Below are 21,746 nucleotides of genomic sequence, written 5' to 3'. Positions count from 1 at the left end.
TCAGGAATTAAAGAGGACATCCAACCCATCTTCAGTTTTGTTTTAATTCTCTCTCTTTGCTATGACCTCCAGGGTGACCAGAGTGTGTCCCATAACTGGGTATGCCGTTTTAACAAGCTTGTTGATTTGATGGCCCTCTCTTGAAGTGATGTTACCAGCCCAGTACATCACAGCTTGATGTCATTTGTCATTGATGTGGACCTCCAAGTCCTTGTGGAAATGAACCACCTCTATGTGTGGTGACTACAACACAGAGAAATTTAAGAAATTAAACTCATTTTCCTCAATAAATACCAGAGATATTTTTACCCTAATCAACACACACACATTCATTATGAAAGAGAGAAAAAAAATAATTTGAACAGTAAACCATGTGAGATCTCGACACACCTACAAGATTTAAAGCGCAGGCAGATCCCAGCGTCAGGTATGACTCAATATGAGTCACCAAAACATGAAGCTGTCTGACTAAGTCACTTCAGGTCTGTTCTTGTTTCATTTTATGCAAGCCAAGTAACATGGGTTAACCTCATATGAAACCATTTAAAAAAAAAATTAAAACAGATGTATAAAAAGCCTTTTAGTCAATGAATTTATACTAAACTTGAAACGATGGTAATTTCATTTTGGCCACAAATAATTGCCCCATTTAAACTTAGTCCTAGTTGTGATCTGCAAAGTCAGGCCGGATACAGTGCAGACATCCAAGACACTGTGCAGATACGTCTCACATGCCTTTCTTTAAAGTAGCATGCTGCTAAAGCCATTCCTTCTCCACCACAGGTTTTACGATGGGGTCATTACATCTCTGTGTTATTTTTTTTCCTTATTATACTGACTGTGCAGAAATCAAGGTATAGTTAATAGTCTTGTCAAATTTGCAGAGAGGCAGACACTGAGGAGGCAGCAAAAAGAATTCAAAATAACCTGGGCAACCTTCAGAACTGGAAGGGAACGTAGGAAAGTGCAAAGTGCTACACGTGGACAAAACGAACATCAATTATACATACAAGATGGGAGACATTGAGCTACAGGAAGGAACCTCTGAAAAGGATTTAGGGGTTTATGTTGACAGAACATTCACATCAACTAGGCCAGGGGTTCTCAACATCGGTCCTGGGGGTTCAACCAGCTTCAATTTTTAATTGGACTCCTGGAGTAATTACGTGGACTGTTATTGCCAGATTCTGTGTTTTGGAAAAAAATGTAGAAATTAGAAAAGTAAGTTTGGTTTAAAAAAAAAAAAAGATATATATAAGTAGGGAATCCATTCCCGGTTTTCAATCCCGCATTCCGGGAAAAAAAACGGGAGCGGCCAAGCTTGCATATATAGCGTGTAACAAACCAAGAAATAACAGAGTTATAGTTGAAAATAATTAAGTGGCACAGTTTATTGGCCCACGGTGTAGTGTGTTGCTCATTAATTCAGTCAACAACAGACCAGCAGCAGTCAGTCTCCCGGCTCCCACTAAGACTGAGCATAGTGGACTGGGAGGTGTCTGCACTCTGCAGCTCACGAATGCCAGGACGGGGCAGAGTTCATTGACTTCTGTGCTGTTGACAGCTTTGAACAGCAACTTGAAATTGCAATACGTCAGTCTGTTGCATCCGCATTATCTGTGCCAAGAATCTTGCCATCACAGAATGACGACAAGAAACTGGATGCATCAGTAAAAGCTGAAATGGCGGTATTTCAGAGCAAAAGCAAGCGCGGGCATTGTTTAGAACAAGTGTATCAGTATCTGATGACTGTGCCGCCTACTTCAGTGGAGGCAGAGCGTGCTTTCTCAGCGGCTGGTGTACTCTGCATGAAGGTGTGCTCTTGCCTGGACGACCGCACGCTGGACACGTTGTGCTTTCTACACTCTTATTACCGCAACTAACTAGATACATGTACTTATATGACAGCATGAATGCTTGTAGTTAAGGTTAGTCTTTTATTGGTGTCAACATGTTGTAGTAGTTTTATTAAAAACTAGTCATTTAGCCCGTTACAATAACGGGCACTAGAACAGTAGTGCATAAACATTAGTAGGAACAGTCTATATTAAATGGCAAGGGACTTTGACCTCATTCTTTTTGTTGGTCGTATTTTTCTTTCTTTCAGCCTTTCTTTTGTTGATGTTTACTTGCTGAGCTGACCGTTCTTCGTGGGCTGCCGCCGTGTATTGTGTCTTTAATTTTCTGTGACAGTAATACTGTCTTGTACGGCTCTATTCAATAAGGGCGCGTAGATAATTTAGTTCAAATGGCTCTGGAATATGTGAAGAGCAACAGGTGCAGATCTTTACTTACGCGCGCCTTTATTCGCTGCGCCCAATTGAGGTCGTCCTTTTGAGGCTCGCCTTTTTGTGCGCGCCCTTATTGAAGGATGCCTGTGCGCACCCTTATTGAAGGGTCCGTAACATACGTCCGTAATATACCTTTAATTTTCTCTGGCGGTAATACAGGCGTGCGCGTCGGTAATATGCCTTTAATCTCCTCTGACAGTAATACTGGCTTGTATGTGGCTGTAATATGCATCACTGTATTGTGTAACTTTAATTTCCTCTCGCAGTAATACTGGTTTGTATTTCCGTAAAACGCCTCTAACTTTCTCTGACAGTAATATCGCGCATCGCACCGTGCCCCGCGCATGCGCACTTCACCAGAAGACCCCCACACACGGACACCTGGACGCACATAGGGATTTTATATATATAGATAAGTGTCGGTCGTTCTAAAACCGTTCACATGTGAGATGCCCATGCACTGTGTCATTCCCGGGAATGACATGCGGGATTCCCAAATTCCCGGGAATGGATTCCCTATATATAAGGTGATGGGGAAACAAAGGAGTTATCAATAGTGAAAGATTATCGGCTTTGGATAATGTTGATTTTGTACCAATGAGGAGAACCTCAGTTTTGTCACTGTTTAATTTAAGAAAATTTGAAGAAAACCAGGATTTAATTTCAGCAATGCAGTCAATAAGTGAAGACGGTGGAAAAGAAGAGGTGGGTTTACTAGCAAGGTAGAGCTGGGTGTCATCAGCATAACAGTGAAAATTAATGTTATATTTACAAAAGATATTGCCAAGGGGATGAAGGCAAATAATAAAAAGAAGAGGCCCCAGGACAGAGCCCACCTGAAGTAACAGTGGTGGGTTGGGATGTGAAAGTTTTAAGTTATCAAAGATGAACCCCAAACTCAGTGGTATGGGGAGTCCTGCGTGCAGTTCTGGTCACAACAGTACAAGAAAGACCTAACAGCACCTGAAGCTATGCAGAGGACAGCAACCAAGTGCATCATGGGACTTAAGGTCATCCTACAGCTCAGACAAATTAAACCTGTGAAGTCTCGAGCTGAGGAGACCTGATCCAGGGACTTAAAATCCTCAAAGGCATTAATACAGTAGATCCAGCAACATTCATGTACTCAAGAATATCAGTGGACATTAAGGGAAAGCACATTCAAAACTGAAGCCAGGAAGCACACACAGAGTTGTGGGACTCTGGAAGAAACTACTAAGACAACAACCTTTAAGAAGAATCTGGATGAGATATCGGGACAGCTTAGCTACTAGCTAAACAAACGGGCTTGATGGACTGAATGGTCTCCTCTCGTTTGTCAAAAGTTCTTACGTTTCTAAGGTCCTTACTAATTTTCGGCTCAGTCTTGTGTACAGACTCTACATACAAGCTAATCAACATGAACACAGTCATAAAGAATTCCCAGTGAGTGCTGAATTAGAAAGAAAATTTAGGAGGAAGCCCTTTCTCACCGATTCACGGCAATTGATTTATTAGTATATGCAACCCGTAATAATCAGTTTTGCTTTCGGTTCTGGTAAATCAAGTTAAAGGATCTGAATCTTAGGCTTGGCTTATACTGCCCAACATCTCTCTGCTATTATAAAAAAAATTCTTGGGAGGGAGACTAGGGAGATGAGACGTGATCTTCTCGGAAAACAATTTGACGTCCCGCGAGAGACACTTTAACGTCACGCGAGACAAGGCAGTGAGACAACATTTAAAACAAGTTCACGGACATCTAGCAGTTGTTGGAATGCTTTTGGCAGACACACTTCATGTGCTCCCAGCTCTTAATACAACAAGCAACAAGCAAAACACGAAGCTCGCCAGCAGCAGCTTCAATCTCCCCCCCTTCACAACGAGAGCGGCAGAGACGCCAAGTGGCAAAAGGATAGCTGCTGTACACGCAGCTCACCAGGAGCAGTAAGCCAGCAGATGATCTGACCGCTTCTCTTTATTGTACGTTAAGCTCCCCCCCCACCCCTTCACAACGCGAGCGGCAGAGACACGAAGTGGCAAAATGACAGCTGCCGTACAGGCTTTTAAATGATCGACGTGCAGCGTGACAAACAGAACATGCAGCTCGCCAGCAGCAGGAGCAGAAAGACAGCAGCTGATCCGACGGCATCTCCTTAGCGTGCGTTCAGCCAAACCCTCACAACGCAAGCAAGAAATAGATTTAACTACGCCTGGGGCCAGTACTGCTTTTTACAAAAGTTTTAGAGTAAAAGTGAACAATTGACCAAATCCATTTATGATCCTTTCTAGGGGTCCCAACAAATATGTAACCATTCCCATGAAAATAACAATCTCTTTAAATTGTATATCCGGTAAACCAAACCCGGGGGTGGGCGAGCAAAGTGAGCAGGGGGCGGAGCCTCCTAGTTTGTTAAAAAATTTAAGATGTTATAATCACTGTTATGCTATGACTTTAAAAAGTAAAGAGTATTTTTTGTTTACTGCAGTTTGCAAAACTACACTTTAACCTTGCTACCAAAAAAAGAACAGAGGTTTGTTGATGGGAGGGAAAACCACAATAAAACCTTCTTGTTCAAGTTGCAAAATTTTCTTAGCTGATTATAATCCTTGTTTGTCTCTCCCCATTAACTTGCTCATTGAGAAATCCTTCATTGACGATTTGTAACTCTACTGCACAAGTACAGACATGGAGAAATGTGTTGGTACCCTTCCATGAAAAAGAGTAATCTACAATTGCCTCTGAAATAACTTCAAACTGACCAAAGTAATTGCCACCCATCATTGTTAATTCTATATTTTTGTTCTTTATTTCGCCTTATACAATTTCTTGTATTAGGAATTTGTTCGTTTTCGCATACCCCTTGAGGTCAGAGCGCAGGGTCAGCCATTGTAAAGCGCCCCTGGAGCAATTACAGGTTAAGAGTCTTGCTCAAGGGCCCAGCAGAGTAGAATCTCTTTTAGCAGTGACGAGGATTCGAACCGGCAACCTTCTGGATACCAGCACAGGTCCTTAGCCTCAGAGCCACCACTCTGCCCAAATTTGTAATGAAAAAAAAAAAAAAACAGATTTTGCTTTTGAGTTTTGACTGAACAGAATATTTCCAATAATAACAAAAACAAAATTGGCATGGACGAAAATGATGGGACCCATCACTTAGTATTTGGTTGCACAACCTTTGGTGGCCATCAGTGCACACAAATGATTCCTGGAGCTCTCCAAGAGACTTCTGCTCCTGTCCACTGGTCATTTGGTCCACTCTTCCTGAGCAAACTGTTCCAGCTGGGTCAAGCTTCCCCAGATGGCATGTTTCAGTTGATTCCATTGTTTCATAGGATTCAAATCAGGGCTCCAAGAAGGTTACTTCAGAGTAGTCCGATGTTTTGTTCTTAGCCATTCTTGGGTGCTTTTAGCTGTGTGTTTTGGCTCCTTATCCTGCAACTCAGACTCTGGGCAGTATGCTTCACTCCAGAATGTCTCAATGGTCTTGAGATTTCACTGTTCCCTCAACAGACTCAAGGCATGCCATGCCAGACACAGCAAAGCAGCCCCAAAACATAACTGAGCCTCCTCCATGCTTCACAGAAGGTCTGGTGTTCTTTTCTTCGAAAGCTTCATTTGTCTGCGGACATAGAGTTGATGTGACTTTCCATAAAGCTCCAGTTTTGTCAGATCTGGCCAAGGGACATTCTCCCAGAAGCACTGTGGCTTGACAATATGTGTTTTAGCAAATTCCAGTCAATTCCAGTGGTTTTTCTTTAACCAGTGGAGTCCTTCAGGGTCTTCTTCCATTGTGCCAAATGTCAGTTAAAAAAAAAAAATGACCTTACAGGTCAGCTCTTATATTTTTGGAAGTCAACCTTGTCTTTTTGTCCACCATTCTTGCTGTCCTCCTGCCGTTCTGGGGTCGATTTTCCTCTTGCAGCCATGCCTAGGAAGGTTGGCTGCAGTCCTACGGACCTTCAACTCCTTAATATTTGCAACTGCTGTCACAGGAACATCGGGCTGCTTGGAGATGGTACTGCAGCCTTCGCCTTTCACATGCTTGTCTTATCATTTTCTTTCTGATCTCCTCAGACAACTCTCTCCTTTGCTGTCCCTGGTGGGACACACGACAACATCAAACAGCAGAGTGCCCACCTTTCTCCATTTAAATCATGGGACACATGGGTGATACGAATTCAAGGAAACAGCTAGTTTGAACAATTGACCAAATCCATTTATGGTCCTTTCTAGGGGTCCCAACAAATGTGTCCAAGCCATTTTCAAATATCTTTGGAGAAAAAGCAATACTCGATCTCTTGTCACACTACCTTTGCTTTCCTCAGTGACATGTCAAAGGCATGCAGATACACAGGGGGACAAATGAATTTTATTTCTCCAGTTTTCAAGAAGCATTCAAGTTGCAAGGGGACGAACACATTTGTCCACATCTGTAGTATTTTTGTAACCATTTGGCCTATTGCACAACCTGTTTTGGTAAGTTACCATGGAACACATTTATCGCCACTACTGAGCCCATTCTTAGGTCTTAATGATCATGTCATAAAAATCCTTTGCTTACTCTTTTAACTAACATTTATTGTTGAATCAACTTTATAGACATATACAATAAACCAAGGCCATCTTAACAGCATTATAGGCCCCCCGAGCAAAGCAGTGAACTGGGGTCCCCTACCTACGAAACCACTCAGCAAGTCACAACATACATAGATTAGCATGGGGCCCCCGGGCAACTGCCCAGCATGCCCATGCGTTAAGATGGCCATGCTCACTGGCTTTTGCATTCTTCATTGTTTTCACTGATGGGAAGCCCTTCATGGCTTCTCTTAGGTTAGATAATCGGGTTCAAAAGATGAATGGATGGATGTTTTGTGTGTGTGTGTATGAACACACTTTCCAATGATAGTTCCTGCCTTGTGCCCAATGCTTGCTGGGATAGGTTCCAGCTTCCCCATTACCCTGCTCTGTATATTTGGGTTTGGAAGATGGAGGAATGGATGGTGATGTTCAGCCAGGCGATTGTTACAATTCCACAGATGACTGTTATCCACTAGATTCACCACAGCAGCGATTATAGTGATGGTGAGCAGGGACTCTGTGGGGATACGGGGGGGGATGTGGTGAGTGTTGTGGGTCCAGTGGCCTCACTCCCGACTTTTTCATTTCCAGGCTAGGGTGGATTTTTAAACAATGTCTTCATTTCTGGTTTACATTACAGATTTTTGAAGGTGTGGATTGTGATTGTATTTCTGAGTGAGGCCGTCAGCATTCTTTGCACTGTAGATTTAGAACTTGCCATTTTTTCATCATACCTTTACATGAATATGAAACTTTTGGGTTGCGTTGGACGATTAAGTGCACATACTGACAGGTGACCAGGACCATCTTAACAGAATTTTAGGCCCCCGGGCAAAGCAGTGCACTGGGACCCCCCTACCTACACAACCACTCACAGGAATAAAAATGGAAATAGATTAGCATGGGGCCACGGGGCAACTGCTCAGCATGCCCATGCGTTAAGACGGCCCTGAAGTAAACCACTGTGGATACTTCAAAGATTGTACGCTATATTGACTCAAGTTCATGAAGATTTAGAAAACAAATGATTTATTCTCATTACAATACAGACCAGAGCTGTGTTAGGTGCCACAATAAGAAAGTCAAACATGCTTCCAACTGTCTAGGTCTCTCTTCAGTTTCATTTTTCCGAGCATATCTATGCTGTACGTTTAATCTATGTTGCATTGTTCTTCATGATATGTACATCCATGAAAATGCGACATATCTAGTTTATAATCATTTTCAGAATACGCTAAGGCATTTTCAAATGTCATTTTTGAATGCTGGCCTCTTTAATTGGAAACGTGCCCCTCATTCATTTCATAATGAAAAGAAAATGTGGAATTTTTACAAATTATTTTTTAAACTGGGAAAAGAAATGCTTGCACAACTGGAAAGGATGTGCATGGGAGTATTGGTGGAATGGTGGCTCTGAGACTAAGGATCTGTGCTGATATATGGGAAGGTTGCCGGTTTCAACTCCCATTACGGCCAGGAGAGATCCCACTCAGTTGGGCCCTTAAGCAAGACCCTTAACCGGAAAACTGCACCGTTAGTGCTGTAGAATGTCTGACCCTGACCTCCAAAAGGTTGATTCTGGGGTTCATTAGCGGTCTGTTGTGCTTCTACTCTGTTCAATGTTTGTATGGACTGGGTGTTGGTCAGGGTATTGGGGTCCAGTGGCTGTGGGGCATCTGTTGGTGAAGAAAGGTTCATGGATGTTGACTTTGCTGACGATGCTGTGATCTTCGCAGAGTCAATGGAGGCTCTGATCGGGGCGCTCGAGAGTCAGTGTCTGGGCTTGCGAGGGTCCTGGATAAAAACCAAGAGCCAGGCCTTTAATGACCTCTTGGGCACGGCCATCAGCAGTGTGTCTGTCTGCAGAGAGAGTGTCGACCTCATCTGGAGGTTTACTTACCTCGGCAGTGACATTCATGTCTCTGGTGACTCTTCCTTTTAAGTCAGCAGACGGATTGGGAGAGCATGGCAGGGTCATGAGATCATTGGAAAGGGGTGTGTGATGCTCCCGACATCTATGCAAAAGGATGAAGGTCCAAGTCTTTAGAGTCCTGGTGCTTCCTGTCTTACTATATGGTTGCGAGACATGGACGCTATCCAGTGACCTGAGATGAAGACTGGACTCCTTCAGTACTGTGTCCTCCGGAAAATCCTTGGGTACCGTTGGTTTGACTTTGTGTTGCTCATGGAGTCCCGAATGAGGCACATTACTTGCATTGTGAAGGAGCGTCAGTTACGGCACTATGGCCATGTGGCGCATTTCCCCGAGGGTGATCCAGCTCGTAGGATCCTCATTGTTGGGGATCCAAGTGGCTGGACCAGGCCAAGGGGTTGCCCACGTAACACCTGGCTGCAGCAGATAAAGGGTCATTTCCAGAAGGTGGGGCTGGAGTGCAGGTCTGCCTGGGGGGTTGCCAACCGGGATCCCGAGTTGTTTTGTCATGTAGTGGGTGCAGCAACACATTGTACCAGTGCATGCTCCCCAGCTTCACTTGACTTAACTTGTTAATAAAGTAACTCAAACTTATGAGACAGAACAATAACTTTCAATATTAATTTCAATGGAGTTATTAAACGGTGGGCAGTCCTGGTGCTGGGGGAATCACAGTGGCATAAATTTCCAGATTACTTCTTAATTAGAAGCTGGTTCTTTTCTCCACGGAACACGCCATTTTATTACTGTAAATATTCGGCTTCATATCCCTGCCAATATTCTGATGTGTATTTTACCCTATATCTGACTTTTCTAGGATTTAAAAAAAAAATCAACAAAATTGACAGAAAATTATTAACACTAATCATTCCCCTAACATTTTATTTCTGCTTCAAGAAATATTTTATCTAAAACAGCTACTTAATAATGAGCTGATATACTAATTCAAACAGCACTGAACCAAAGTGAGCAAATAACAATTAGAAAAAAGTAGAAAATAACACTCCTGTACATTAATGTCATAGAAGCCGTATCATACATTATATATATATATATATAAAGTATCTATCTATATATATCTATATATATCTATATCTATATCTATATCTATATCTATATCTATAAAAACGTCTACACATGGAAGTTTGTGTGCGTGTCTGTCCGGCCCGAAAGTGCGAGGCGTCATCAAAGGCAAAACAGAAAACAGAAACTCGCTTAGCCACTAATAGACAAGCGAGGCGAGCACGTCGGCAAAACGAAACCTCCAAGGAGAGCGAATAGCCGCTGATAGACAAGTGAGGTGAGCACATCGGCAAAACTAACCCTCCGAAAAGAGAAACTCGCTTAGCCGCTAATAGACAAGGGAGGCAAGCACGTTGGCAAAACGAAACCTCCAAGGAGAGAGAAACTCGCTTAGCCGTTGATAGACAAGCGAGGCGGGCACATCGGCAAAACAAAACAGCCGAAAAGAGAACCTTACTTAACCGCAAATGCACAACCGATGCGACTGATTGATTGAAGTCCCATAATCCATGGTTTCTAGGAGCCCAGGCTTTTTATAGCATGGGCTTACACAGCTAGTATATTTCTTAATTTCAAAGTCAAACTTTATTTAATTAATTAATAATGTAAGAAGCAAAAGACAAGAGGGAGCCAATCAATTAAATAAATCATACAAGCAGAAACCAAGATGGAAGTTAATTAAGATATTAGTTAGGTAAGAGCCTGCTGCCACTGCAAGCCTTGAGAACATGGACTATCTTGTTCATTGTTCAAATGAAGGGGTTCTTCTTGAAACAAAAAGAAGCTTAACGTGTATTAATCAAACTACGGCAGGTTTCTTTTCTATTTAAAATGCTGCAAACAATAGCATACGCTGGATTGGGGCAATGAACGTAAGCCTTCTCTCTCTATATGGACCACAGCCACTAAAAAGTTTCCCTTCATACTAAAACAATCACAATACTTAACGCCAGCAGGAGAAACAATTTCAAAGGCTGTGTGAAAGCTGTTAGTCAGTCTTCCACAAGCACAGGACACCTATTGTTTTCAAATTCCTCAAATTCTCACATAATCAAGCCCATCCATTATTTGGGCCATTTTCACACTCTGCTTACTCTGCAGTCCATTTTAAATGATGTAGCACTCAATATTTAATTCATCCCCTCTTTAAGATGTTCATTCTCTTTCTATCTAATGCTCTTTTCTGTGCAACTCTACATTAAGATTCACTCTTCTAAACAGACCTACTCAATCCCTAACAGCATTTATGATCTCTTCTTTTAATAGGAGTCCGCTGCTTCTTTATAAATCACACAGCACCCTGCACTTGATCCTTAACTGTGGAGAGTCTTGTGTTTTAGTGCAACTTTCTTTTACATACTCAAGTTTATGCTTCAAATGCGGACTCGCTGTCTCTCATTTTCTTTTTCTCTACTCTACAGTATTACAGTGCAAGGGATACATGACTGATTGTAACAAGAGATTAAATTTTTTTTTTTTACTCTCGAATCCCAAGGCTGCCAATACCTTACTTTCCATGGGTAGTATTTCCCAGTTTTGATTTTGCGGCAGGGGTGCATATTTTGGTCTAGTGTGTCTCTGTAGTATGTGTGTGGCAATTTTTTCTTCTGTTGATCCCGACAAGTTACACGCTGAGGTCCTATGAATACCTAAAAAAAGACGAAGGAGGCAGTGCCCACACCCAAATCCCTGGAGCCTCAGAGGCTGTGTCTTAATTAGCAGACACTTCAGTGAGATTACTTGACAGCAGTCTCAAGAGTCCTGAGTATTCTATTTAGTTAAAAAAATCAAATCTAAAGTAGAAGATTCACTAAATGATTTCTAGAAAGACTTCATCCAGGGCTGACAAACTCAGTGGCTACAGGTTTTTTGTTGGTGTAACAAGGCACTATATATGCGCCCAACCCGACACAGACTGACACCGGAGGCACAAATAAAACCAACAAAATGCTGTTGTTTTTCTTCACCTGTAGGACACGTCTTCCCCGTAACCCACAGGCACAACACAGACCCAAGCACACAAAAGCACAAACACTCTTCCTCTTTGCACCACCACTCCTTCTGGCAAGCGTAGTCCTCCTCCACCCGACTCAGGCTCCCGGAGTGGTGGCTGCTGGCCCTTTTTATCAGGCACCCGTAAGTGCTCCAGGTGGTTGATTGCCAAGTTCCGGCTGCACTTCCAGGTGTGGCGAAAAGACCGCCCATAAGGGCTCAGGAGTCTCAGCTGCAGCACCCCCTGGCGGCACCCAACAGGGCTGAACCAAACTCCAATTTCCATGGAACTCTGCGGGAAACCGAAGCACCAGTCTAACCCAGGGGGGCTGCCATCTAGCGCCCAGGGAGAGGTATTGCAAAGTCCATGGCTGCTCCCCCTGAACATATACTGAAGGGGCATCCCAGCCGGAGTCCGCCACATAGTAAACACTTCAATTAATGGTGCTAATGAGACATACCTCCAATTAGCTTACTTTTAATTGACTTGATTTTAAAAATTGAGGTTCTTCTTCTCCCAACAAGCAGCAAAACAAAAATGAAATGCAAAGTGAGGTAACCAGATACAGTGGAACCTTGGGTCACAGCCGTAATTCATTCCAAAACTCTGGTCGCAACCCAATTTGGTCGTGACCCGAAGTAATTTCCCCCATAGGATTGTATGTAAATACAATGAATCCGTTCCGGACCGTTCGCGCTGTATTTAAATATATATACGCTTGCTCGCGCTCTCTCTCTCGCTGCACAGGGAACGCACAGGGAGAGACTGAACATGTGCGTAAATCATCGGCGTGTACGAGCCGGAAGGGAAACTGGCTTGTTTGTCACCCGAGTGTGTGGTCGTGAACAGATGCAAAACTTTGGATAACTTTTTGGTCATAACCTGATTTGTACTTGTTCAGAGACGTTCATGACCCGAGGTTCCACTGTAACTCAGCAGCCTTCAAGTTCCAAACAAATCATTTTCAGACCAACAAGATCTTAATTATAAACCAACTAGTCATTTAGCCCGTTACAATAACAGGCGCTAGAACAGTAGTGCATAAACATTAGTAGGAACAGTCTATATTAAATGGCAAGGGACTTTGACCTCATTCTTTTTGTTGGTCGGATTTTTCTTTCTTTCAGCCTTTCTTTTGTTCATGTTTACTTGCTGAGCTGACCGTTCTTTGTGGGCTGCCGCCGTGTATTGTGTGTCTTTAATTTTCTGTGACAGTAATACTGTCTTGTACGGCTCTATTCAATAAGGGCGCGTAGATAATTTAGTTCAAATGGCTCTGGAATATGTGAAGAGCAACAGGTGCAGATCTTTATTTACGCGCGCCTTTATTCGCTGCGCCCAATTGAGGTTGTCCTTTTGAGGCTCGCCTTTTTGTCCATCCATCCATTTTCCAACCCGCTGAATCCGAACACAGGGTCACGGGGGTCTGCTGGAGCCAATCCCAGCCAACACAGGGCACAAGGCAGGAACCAATCCCAGGCAGGGTGCCAACCCACAGCAGGACACACACAAACACACCCACACACCAAGCACACACTAGGGCCAATTTAGAATCGCCAATCCACCTAACCTGCATGTCTTTGGACTGTGGGAGGAAACCGGAGCGCCCGGAGGAAACCCACGCAGACACGGGGAGAACATGCAAACTCCACGCAGGGAGGACCCGGGAATTGAACCCAGGTCCTCAGGTGTCCCAACTGCGAGGCAGCAGCGCTACCCACTGCGCCACCGTGCTGCCCTTTTTGTGCGCGCCCTTATTGAAGGATGCCTGTGCGCACCCTTATTGAAGGATACCATCTTGTACGTCCGCTGGCTTGTACGTCCGTACGTCCGTAATATACCTTTAATTTTCTCTGGCGGTAATACAGGCATGCGCGTCAGTAATATGCCTTTAATCTCCTCTGACAGTAATACTGGCTTGTATGTGGCTGTAATATGCATCACTGTATTGTGTACCTTTAATTTCCTCTTGCAGTAATACTGGTTTGTATTTCCGTAAAATGACTCTAACTTTCTCTGACAGTAATATCGAGCATAGCACCGTGCCCCGCGCATGCGCACTTCACCAGAAGACACCCACACACGGACACAGGATTTTATATATATAGATTCTGTGGCTTGTTAATACCCTCATTCTGCCACACCAGACATTTTCAAAACTGTTTTTATTTTCTATTTTGTGTTCCAAAGCAGGTTAATATTTCTAATATCTTCATTTTCAACTATTTCTCTATTATATAAAAAAAATCCTGTGACGAGACGAGACTTTTTTGGAAGACTTTTTTCAAGTCCCTCGAGTTGAGACTTTGGACATAAGATTTTTTTTTTTTCAAGTCAGGCCCTCCTCTCAACCATATTTAACCACGCCCTCTCACGGTCCACTCACATCTCATTGGTGTGAATGCTTTTGACAGACACATTTCCTGCTCTCTCAGCTCTTTTTACGTTTTCCTCACTTTAAGTAACCAATTAAAGAAGACGTATTATGTCCAAATCTTATTGAAGAATTTCATCCCGAAGGGATATCAACAGAAAAAACGAGTACACGGGCAATCCTAGCACCGAGAAACGAAGTCAAATGAATTAACGCCAAAAATGACGATCAGTTACACAGCAAAATTGGTTAAATGCGTATCAACAGACTCTGCTGAAACAGTTGGTGGTGATGGTGCGCAAGATGAAAACATCAACTTACAATATCATGAAAAATATCTACAACTGTTAACACTGTCCGGTCTTCCACCGGCCAAATTACAGTTGATAGAAGGATGTATCCAAGAAAGGTAATGTAGTACATCTTCAGGGGATAACATTAGACAACAAAGGAGATCTTGATATGCCATTCGTATTAAAATGTTAGCCGTTTCCATCCATCCATCCATTGTCTCCCGCTTATCCGAGGTCGGGTCGCGGGGGCAGCAGCTTGAGCAGAGATGCCCAGACTTCCCTCTCCCCGGCCACTTCTTCTAGCTCTTCCGGGAGAATCCCAAGGCGTTCCCAGGCCAGTCGAGAGACATTGTCCCTCCAGCGTGTCCTGGGTCTTCCCCGGGGCCTCCTCCCGGTTGGACGTGCCTGGAACACCTCACCAGGGAGGCGTCCAGGAGGCATCCTGATCAGATGCCCGAGCCACCTCATCTGTTTCCCATTAGAATAGATTTTACAAAGACAATTAACAAGTCACAGGGACAAACATTCAAAAAAGTCGGTTTATTTATTAGAGAGAAAGAAACGAAATTCTTTCACGGGCAGTTATACGTTGCATTGTGACGATGTAACTCCAAACACAGAATCAAAATTCAACATGATATTGACAAAAATTAGATTCAAAAAATTATTTTACTTAAGTTTTATAGTAAAAGTGTAAGTTTTAAAAATATTTGCATGTCAATTTCAAAGCCAAATAGAACGAAATCGTATAGCGCAATGAAAAACTCGAACGCAACATGAAGCATTATTTACTTTCAAATTATAACATTTTACTATTTTTTACTATGGTTAATTACTCGCTGAAAAGAAAATAGTTAGTTCTATTATGCATATGTAACAATTCCCATGAAAACAACAATCTGTTTAAATTGTACATCCGCATTCCCATACATGAGCGGCAGAACTGCAAAGAGGTTAGCGCGAGCGCCCCGCCCAAGGGGTTGGCAAGCGAAGTGAGCAAGGAGCAAAGCCCCCTAGTTTTATTACAATTAAATTAAAATGGTAGCGCTGCTGCCATTTTGTACAGTAAAGACACCAAGGTTTGTGTCTTGGGTCCTCCCTGCATGGAGTTTGCATGTTCTTCCCGTGTCTGTGTGGTGTAAGCTTGACGCTATATAGCGCCTGAACCGACACAGATTGACATGGAGGCTCGTGTACAATAAAATAAACTATTTATTTTCTTCCCCTGTGGGCACACGTCTTCCCCGTGACCCACAGGTAATAAACAGTCCCAACACAACAAGCATTTTCCTCTTGTTGGCACCACCGTTCCTCCCAAGCAACCTTGTCCTCCTCCACCCGACTCTGGCCGCTGAGTGGTGGCTGCTGGCTCTTTTTATAGTTCACACGGATGTGCTCCAGGTGCTTGATCACCGAGTTCCGGCTGCACTTCCGGGTGTGACGAATCTGCTGCCCATATGGGCTCAAGAGTCCCAAACACAGCACCCCCTGGTGGTGCCTGTGAGACCCAACAGGGCTGCAGCCAACTCCAATTCCAAAGGAGCCCTGTGGAAAACCGAGGCACTGCTCCACCCCAGGGGGGCGGCCGTCTAGTGTCCAGGGGGAGGTATTGCACTGTCCAGGGCTGCTCCCCCTGAATATAGTGTGCAGGGGCATCCCGGCCGGGCATGGACGCCAGCTGCCTGCCACAGTGGCTTTCCTCCAAACATATGCTAGTTAGGTGATACTAAATTGGCCTTGGTGTGTGTGTGTGTGTTTGTGTTTGCCCTGAAACAAGACTGGCGCCCTGTTCAGGGTTTGTTCTTGCCTTGCACCCAATGATGGGTGGGATAGGCTCCTGTGACCCCAATTCAGAACTATGTGGGTTGGAATATGACTGACTGACTGACTGACTGAGATACTGATGAAAATGGGATTGTGTTAGCTGGTTGTCTGCTGGCTTGCTTTACAGATCATTGTTTGGATACTGGTTAATGAACAAAGAAACAACCAAGGATATTGAATCTTAAAAAGCAAGTAAATTAAAATAAAATTTTGAAAAATATCATGCCTGTGCTTAACAACTCAAAATGGGTTCCAAAGGGGAAAGAGCCCAAATGTCAAAACGAAGGTCTTAAAATGTTTCAAATACATTGGTTTTTTTTTTAAGAGTGTGATTGAGTATTGATCCGTGTCTTAAAATTGCACACACATTGCAAAGCAGTGAATCCATGTCATTTTAGGAAGAAACAAAAACAAAAAGAACACATTTTTTGTGAGGTTCAACCAGTTTAAAAGCAGACCAGCTATGTGATTCACCTCACTGCTCATCTGCCTTTATGACAGGAGTCCCCAAGTCCGGTCCTGGAGGGCTTGCGTTGTTTGTATCAATTGGTGATGTAGTTGGTGCCATCTTATTTAAACATAACTGAAGCTTGAATCAAAAAAAGGTCACTAAACATACAAATAAAGAATCAAACCATTTAAAAACATTAACAATAATAGGTTTCTGGCTTCTGATTGTTACTCATCCAACTGACCTCTGCCTGTGTGCTGCTTTTGATTTCTAGTTTTCAATTATAATAATAATTCTTTGAAATTAAATAGCATTTTTCTCACTACTCAATGTGCTTTACACAGAGAGTGGGGAGCCACTTCAACCACCACCAATGTGCAGAACCCACCTGAATGATGTGACGGCAGCCATTTTTTGTGCCAGTACGCTGACTACACATTAACTATTAGATGGTGAAGTGACAAGAGACAGACAGCCAATTACAGACCAGGGGGTGATTAGGGGGCCAGAATGACTAGGCCATGGATGGCAAATTAGCCTGGACAATGGGATACAACCTACTCTTTAAAAAGGATGCCCAAGGATCTTTAATGACCATAGAGGGCCAGGATGTCGGTTTTACATCTCATCTGAATGACAGCACGATTTTTAAAGCACAGTGTCCTCATTACTGCACTGGTTCATTGGGATCCACATTCAGACCAGAGGTTAAGCACCCTCTGCTGGGCTCACCCTCACCAATACCTCTTCCAGCAACAAACCAAGCTTTTCCTGGATAGCCTCCCATCCAGGTAGTGGTGTCACACACGTGCAATTAGGAGGCAGCTAAAGGAGTTAAGTAACGGCAATACTACATCAGACCAGGGGGTGGCAGAGTGTACAGACCGTCTCTCTCAATCTCTTACAGACCATTCCTGGGAAATCCCGCCAGGTTCCAGTGCCTTTGGATGACATCACTTCCAGTCCTGGTGCATCTGATGATGCCATTTCTGGTCCCGGTATAGATGACATCATTTCCTCCACCAGCCCTTAAAACTGCCATCTTACCTCCGTATATTCAGTTCTGTTTTGGACTCAGTCTTGTAAACAACTCACTCTTTACAAACCTTTTGCAGCCAGGATCATGTTATACGGGTGGCTGCCCCAAACCTTTATGATTGTCTGGATCTTTTGTGACATGGCCAATAATAAAACTCTGCCACTCTGTATTCCATCAGTTTACTATCTTCCTTAGGAAATGTGCTTGCTAGTTATACGTGTATTCAGATGGAAAAATATGCATCTATTAGCTAAAATATTTAGAATATTACCCATAATATTTAAGAAGAGGATGAAATCAATATAATGTGTTAATTTTAAGAAAACAATCCTAAAAGCATACTGGGGAGGCACTGCAAACTACCCTCCGAGAAAGTTACATTACAATCTAGTAATTGTAATGTTACTAGATTGTACTTCAAATTACAAATTTGTATTACTAGATCAGGTAAGACAAGGTTAAGTGTACAGTCGACTCCGTTTAAGTGCACGGCACTGAAGACGAGATCGCCACGTGCGCTTCGCCTAATAGGAGTGCAACATGTCAGTCCTGAAAGTTGACCATTCATTTACCCCACCTAGTAGTCTAGTCAAACACAATAAAACATTCATTAAAATAGACAACGGTGAAGAATATAGCGGATACATGTATAATACCTACATACACATTAGGTGTTCAGATATACATGTACTGTAACTTTACGTCTTCAGCCTTCCCTATTCTCTCTTGTTTTCTGTCCAGATTGCTGTTGTTCTACCAGTCTTGTAATATCGATTCGTTATTCTTGTAAATCCGAGAAATCTATCTAGGATGAACGGTGTAATGTTTCGCAACAGAGACCTGACTCTCCTTGTTGTCTTGTTGTCAAGTCTGTTTAAGACATTGACACGTTCAGCCAAAGACAACGATTTTTGCACACGGGACAACAAAATCGACGCCATTGTCAAAAGTCACGACAGCTAACTTACCACAGTTGAGTTGTAAGGTTAATCCGTAATGTCACTCGTTGCTAACAGACTTTTGTTTAACGTGTTGGCAGTTCTGAGACGACATTTACAAATACATAAGAACACGCTGCTAAACTGACTACAGTGTACACATAGTAACTGCACTGTGAACTGTTAGGCCTCAGTACAGTGGTGGGATTGGACAACTGCACCTGAATGATCCTCCTTCAGCCGGTCACATGAGCCAGGCGTCTTACATCGTCACACACTGATTACGTGATGAGTGTATCAATCAGTATCATTGTTTGACTAGTGGATCTATATTACTAAACCACAGTTGTATAATTATATGCACGGACGCCGGACGCACAGCACCTCAGCACCCCAGAGTCAAACCCAGCGGCTTCCCAGAGTCAGTAGGTGGCACCCAAACAACACAACCTGTAAACTAAACTTGCTCTAATCCACTGTGCCAGCAGTCAGTGTGGCGTATTTGAATCACATAATGGTAATTCAGCATTAAAAGTTAGTTGAATTATGATTCCTAACAGTAAACGACGTCTACCTAACGACACAGCCACAGAAAAACAAAAATGAGACCGCATGGATAAGAACAATAAACGAAGGTTTCAGAGACACCAGAAGCAAAGAAGTCACGGCTCCAAAAAGAAAGAGCTCAACAAACGGAAATACAAAAACGAGCCAGTATGGATAAAAACAATGAACGAACGCGCCCACAACGCGCTTCTGAAACAGCAGAGGCAAAGGAGTCACGGCTCCAAAAAGAAAGAGCTCAACGATTAGAAATACAAAAACGAGCCCGTATGGATACAACCTGTAAACTAAACCTGAGGTAAAGCGTACACGCCAGGTTGTACAGTATATATGCACAGATGCCAGAGGCAACAGGCAAGCCGTACACACTACCACTGCTGCCCGAACGCGACCGCCCACATCACCACGTATACCACATTCGTTTAGTATTGTGCCCCTCCAAGCCTGGGTCCGCCGCCATCGTCACTTCAGCAAGCAAATCCATCGCCATCAGCAAACGACTTCTAGCTGACGACACAGCCATAGAAAAACAAAAACGAGGCTGCATGGATAAAAACAATAAACGAAGGCGCGTACAACGCGCTTCTGAAACACCAGAACCAGATGAGTCACAGCTCCAGAAAGAAACCGCTTCAGTACAAATATGTTTATTTAATTGAATGAAAAATTTCCCAGGACGCACTCACCCTCCATGATTTGTCATCCCTCCGAATATCGGAGGGAACAGAAAGTGATTGCCATTCTTGGATTTGCAATTCTTTCGAGAATTGCGGGGTTACTGGCGTGAAGAGACCATGCAGTTAATCTGTACCAATCCCTACTCTCTCTTCTGTTTCTTTTCCCAGTTTTTTGTGGTGGCTACCTGTGCCACCACCATCTGCTCAAAGCACTGTGATGTTCTTATATTGATGGATTAAAAGCCAGAAGTCTGCATGACCGTCATCATCAAGTCCTTCCAGTGGGAACCCTAAATACAAAGAGGACTGTTTCATTTATGTTAGGTAGAATGCCCAGAGGGGGCTGGGCGGTCTCATGGTCTGGAACCCCTACAGATTTTATTTTTTTTCTCTCCGGCCGTCTGGAGTTTTTTTTTGTTTTTTCTGTCCCCCTGGCCATCGGACCTTACTCTTACTCTATGTTAATTAATGTTGTCTTATTTTAATTCTTTGTCTTTGATTTTTCTTTTCTTCATCATGTAAAGCACTTTGAGCTACATTATTTGTATGTAAATGTGCTATATAAATAAATGTTGTTGTTATTGTGAATCGGATTGAATCTGGCTGGAGAGAATAGCAATGGGATCAATAATGTACGTGCGCATAAGCGGATTGTGCGCTTATCCCAAGTTATTGCCCATTTACTTGACTTTATACAAATAGGGACCATGCAAGTCACGTGCAGCTAAGCGAAGTGCGCGCTTAACCAACGTTCAATTAAGTGGAGTCAACTGTGCTTCATTTTGGTGGCTTGTGGTACTCCATACTAAGAGTATAAACTGAAAAAATACAATTTTTTGCAAATGAAAACTTACTCCCATCACAAGAGCCGAAAGCAGAGCTGCCCACTTTTAGAACAAGACTTGAGGTCTCTTAGACCAGTCACAAAAATATCACAGCTCCGTACATCAGAGTTTCACAATTTACCTTTAATTTTTTTAACGCAACACAAAAAATGAAATACAAGTTCAATCAATCTTCCACGCATAGAAATTTGACGTTGCTCACAATGCTGTTGCTTTTAACAAGTTAAAACTTTTTCTTTTATTCACTGTAAAATATCCATTTTAATGGCAGCAATAGTTTACTGCAAAATTATACTAAGTCTATAACATCAGCAATAGTTTTTTTAATTAATATATTCAAATAAAAAACAGCATGGAATGCAAATGAAATAAAAATCAGACAAGGAGTTAAAAGTTTTGCTACTTACGAAGAACAACAATGAAACTCTGGTTATCCAGAAGGATCCACAGTCCAAAAGCCAACATCAAGCCTCCTAAAATCTGTGAATAAAAAACAAAAAGTCGGAAAATGGAAGCATGGCATAACATTCAAGATTGTGGACAATCTGTGACCAACTGTAGTTCAGATGTCTTAAACTGAGTATTTGAAAGGCATTCCGACGGAGATTCAAAATCTGTGTTAAGATTCAAGGTAAAATTGTTGGCTGCTTTAGATGATGATGATGGAGAGGAGGTCTGGAGCTTTTCAGATAAATTATAAAAATTGGAGAAACAATCTGCCGATGCACCCACCGTGAGGTTGCTTTTTAGTGTAAAATATACAGAGAGTACACATTAGCTCTGATTTCAGAGCAATGCATACAGAATTGCTTTCCTCTTACAGCAGCCATACCACTTGTACTTCAAAAGAGGTCATCCACCTAAAGATAAGCATGTCCCGGCCTGGCCAGTACTTGGATGGGAGACCATCTAGGACAAGGGTGTCAAACTCCAGGCCTGG

General features: G+C 42.9%; 1 protein-coding gene across 2 annotated transcripts in view; it reads right to left on the bottom strand.

The window, feature by feature from the left end:
* Positions 1-21,746, bottom strand: part of LOC114647364 (CD82 antigen-like) — a 215,039-nt gene that overhangs the window by 74,617 nt on the left and 118,676 nt on the right. For both annotated transcript variants that reach the window (XM_051923510.1, XM_051923511.1), the window contains exon 3: positions 21,214-21,286. In XM_051923510.1, coding sequence (XP_051779470.1) covers positions 21,214-21,286 — 73 coding nt within the window. The remainder of the gene's footprint in view (positions 1-21,213; positions 21,287-21,746) is intronic.

Source organism: Erpetoichthys calabaricus, chromosome 2, assembly GCF_900747795.2.
Source record: "Erpetoichthys calabaricus chromosome 2, fErpCal1.3, whole genome shotgun sequence".
In the NCBI taxonomy this organism is placed as follows: domain Eukaryota; kingdom Metazoa; phylum Chordata; class Cladistia; order Polypteriformes; family Polypteridae; genus Erpetoichthys; species Erpetoichthys calabaricus.
The sequence above is the reverse complement of the archived record's forward strand: the minus strand, read 5'-3'. Positions and strand labels throughout refer to the sequence as shown.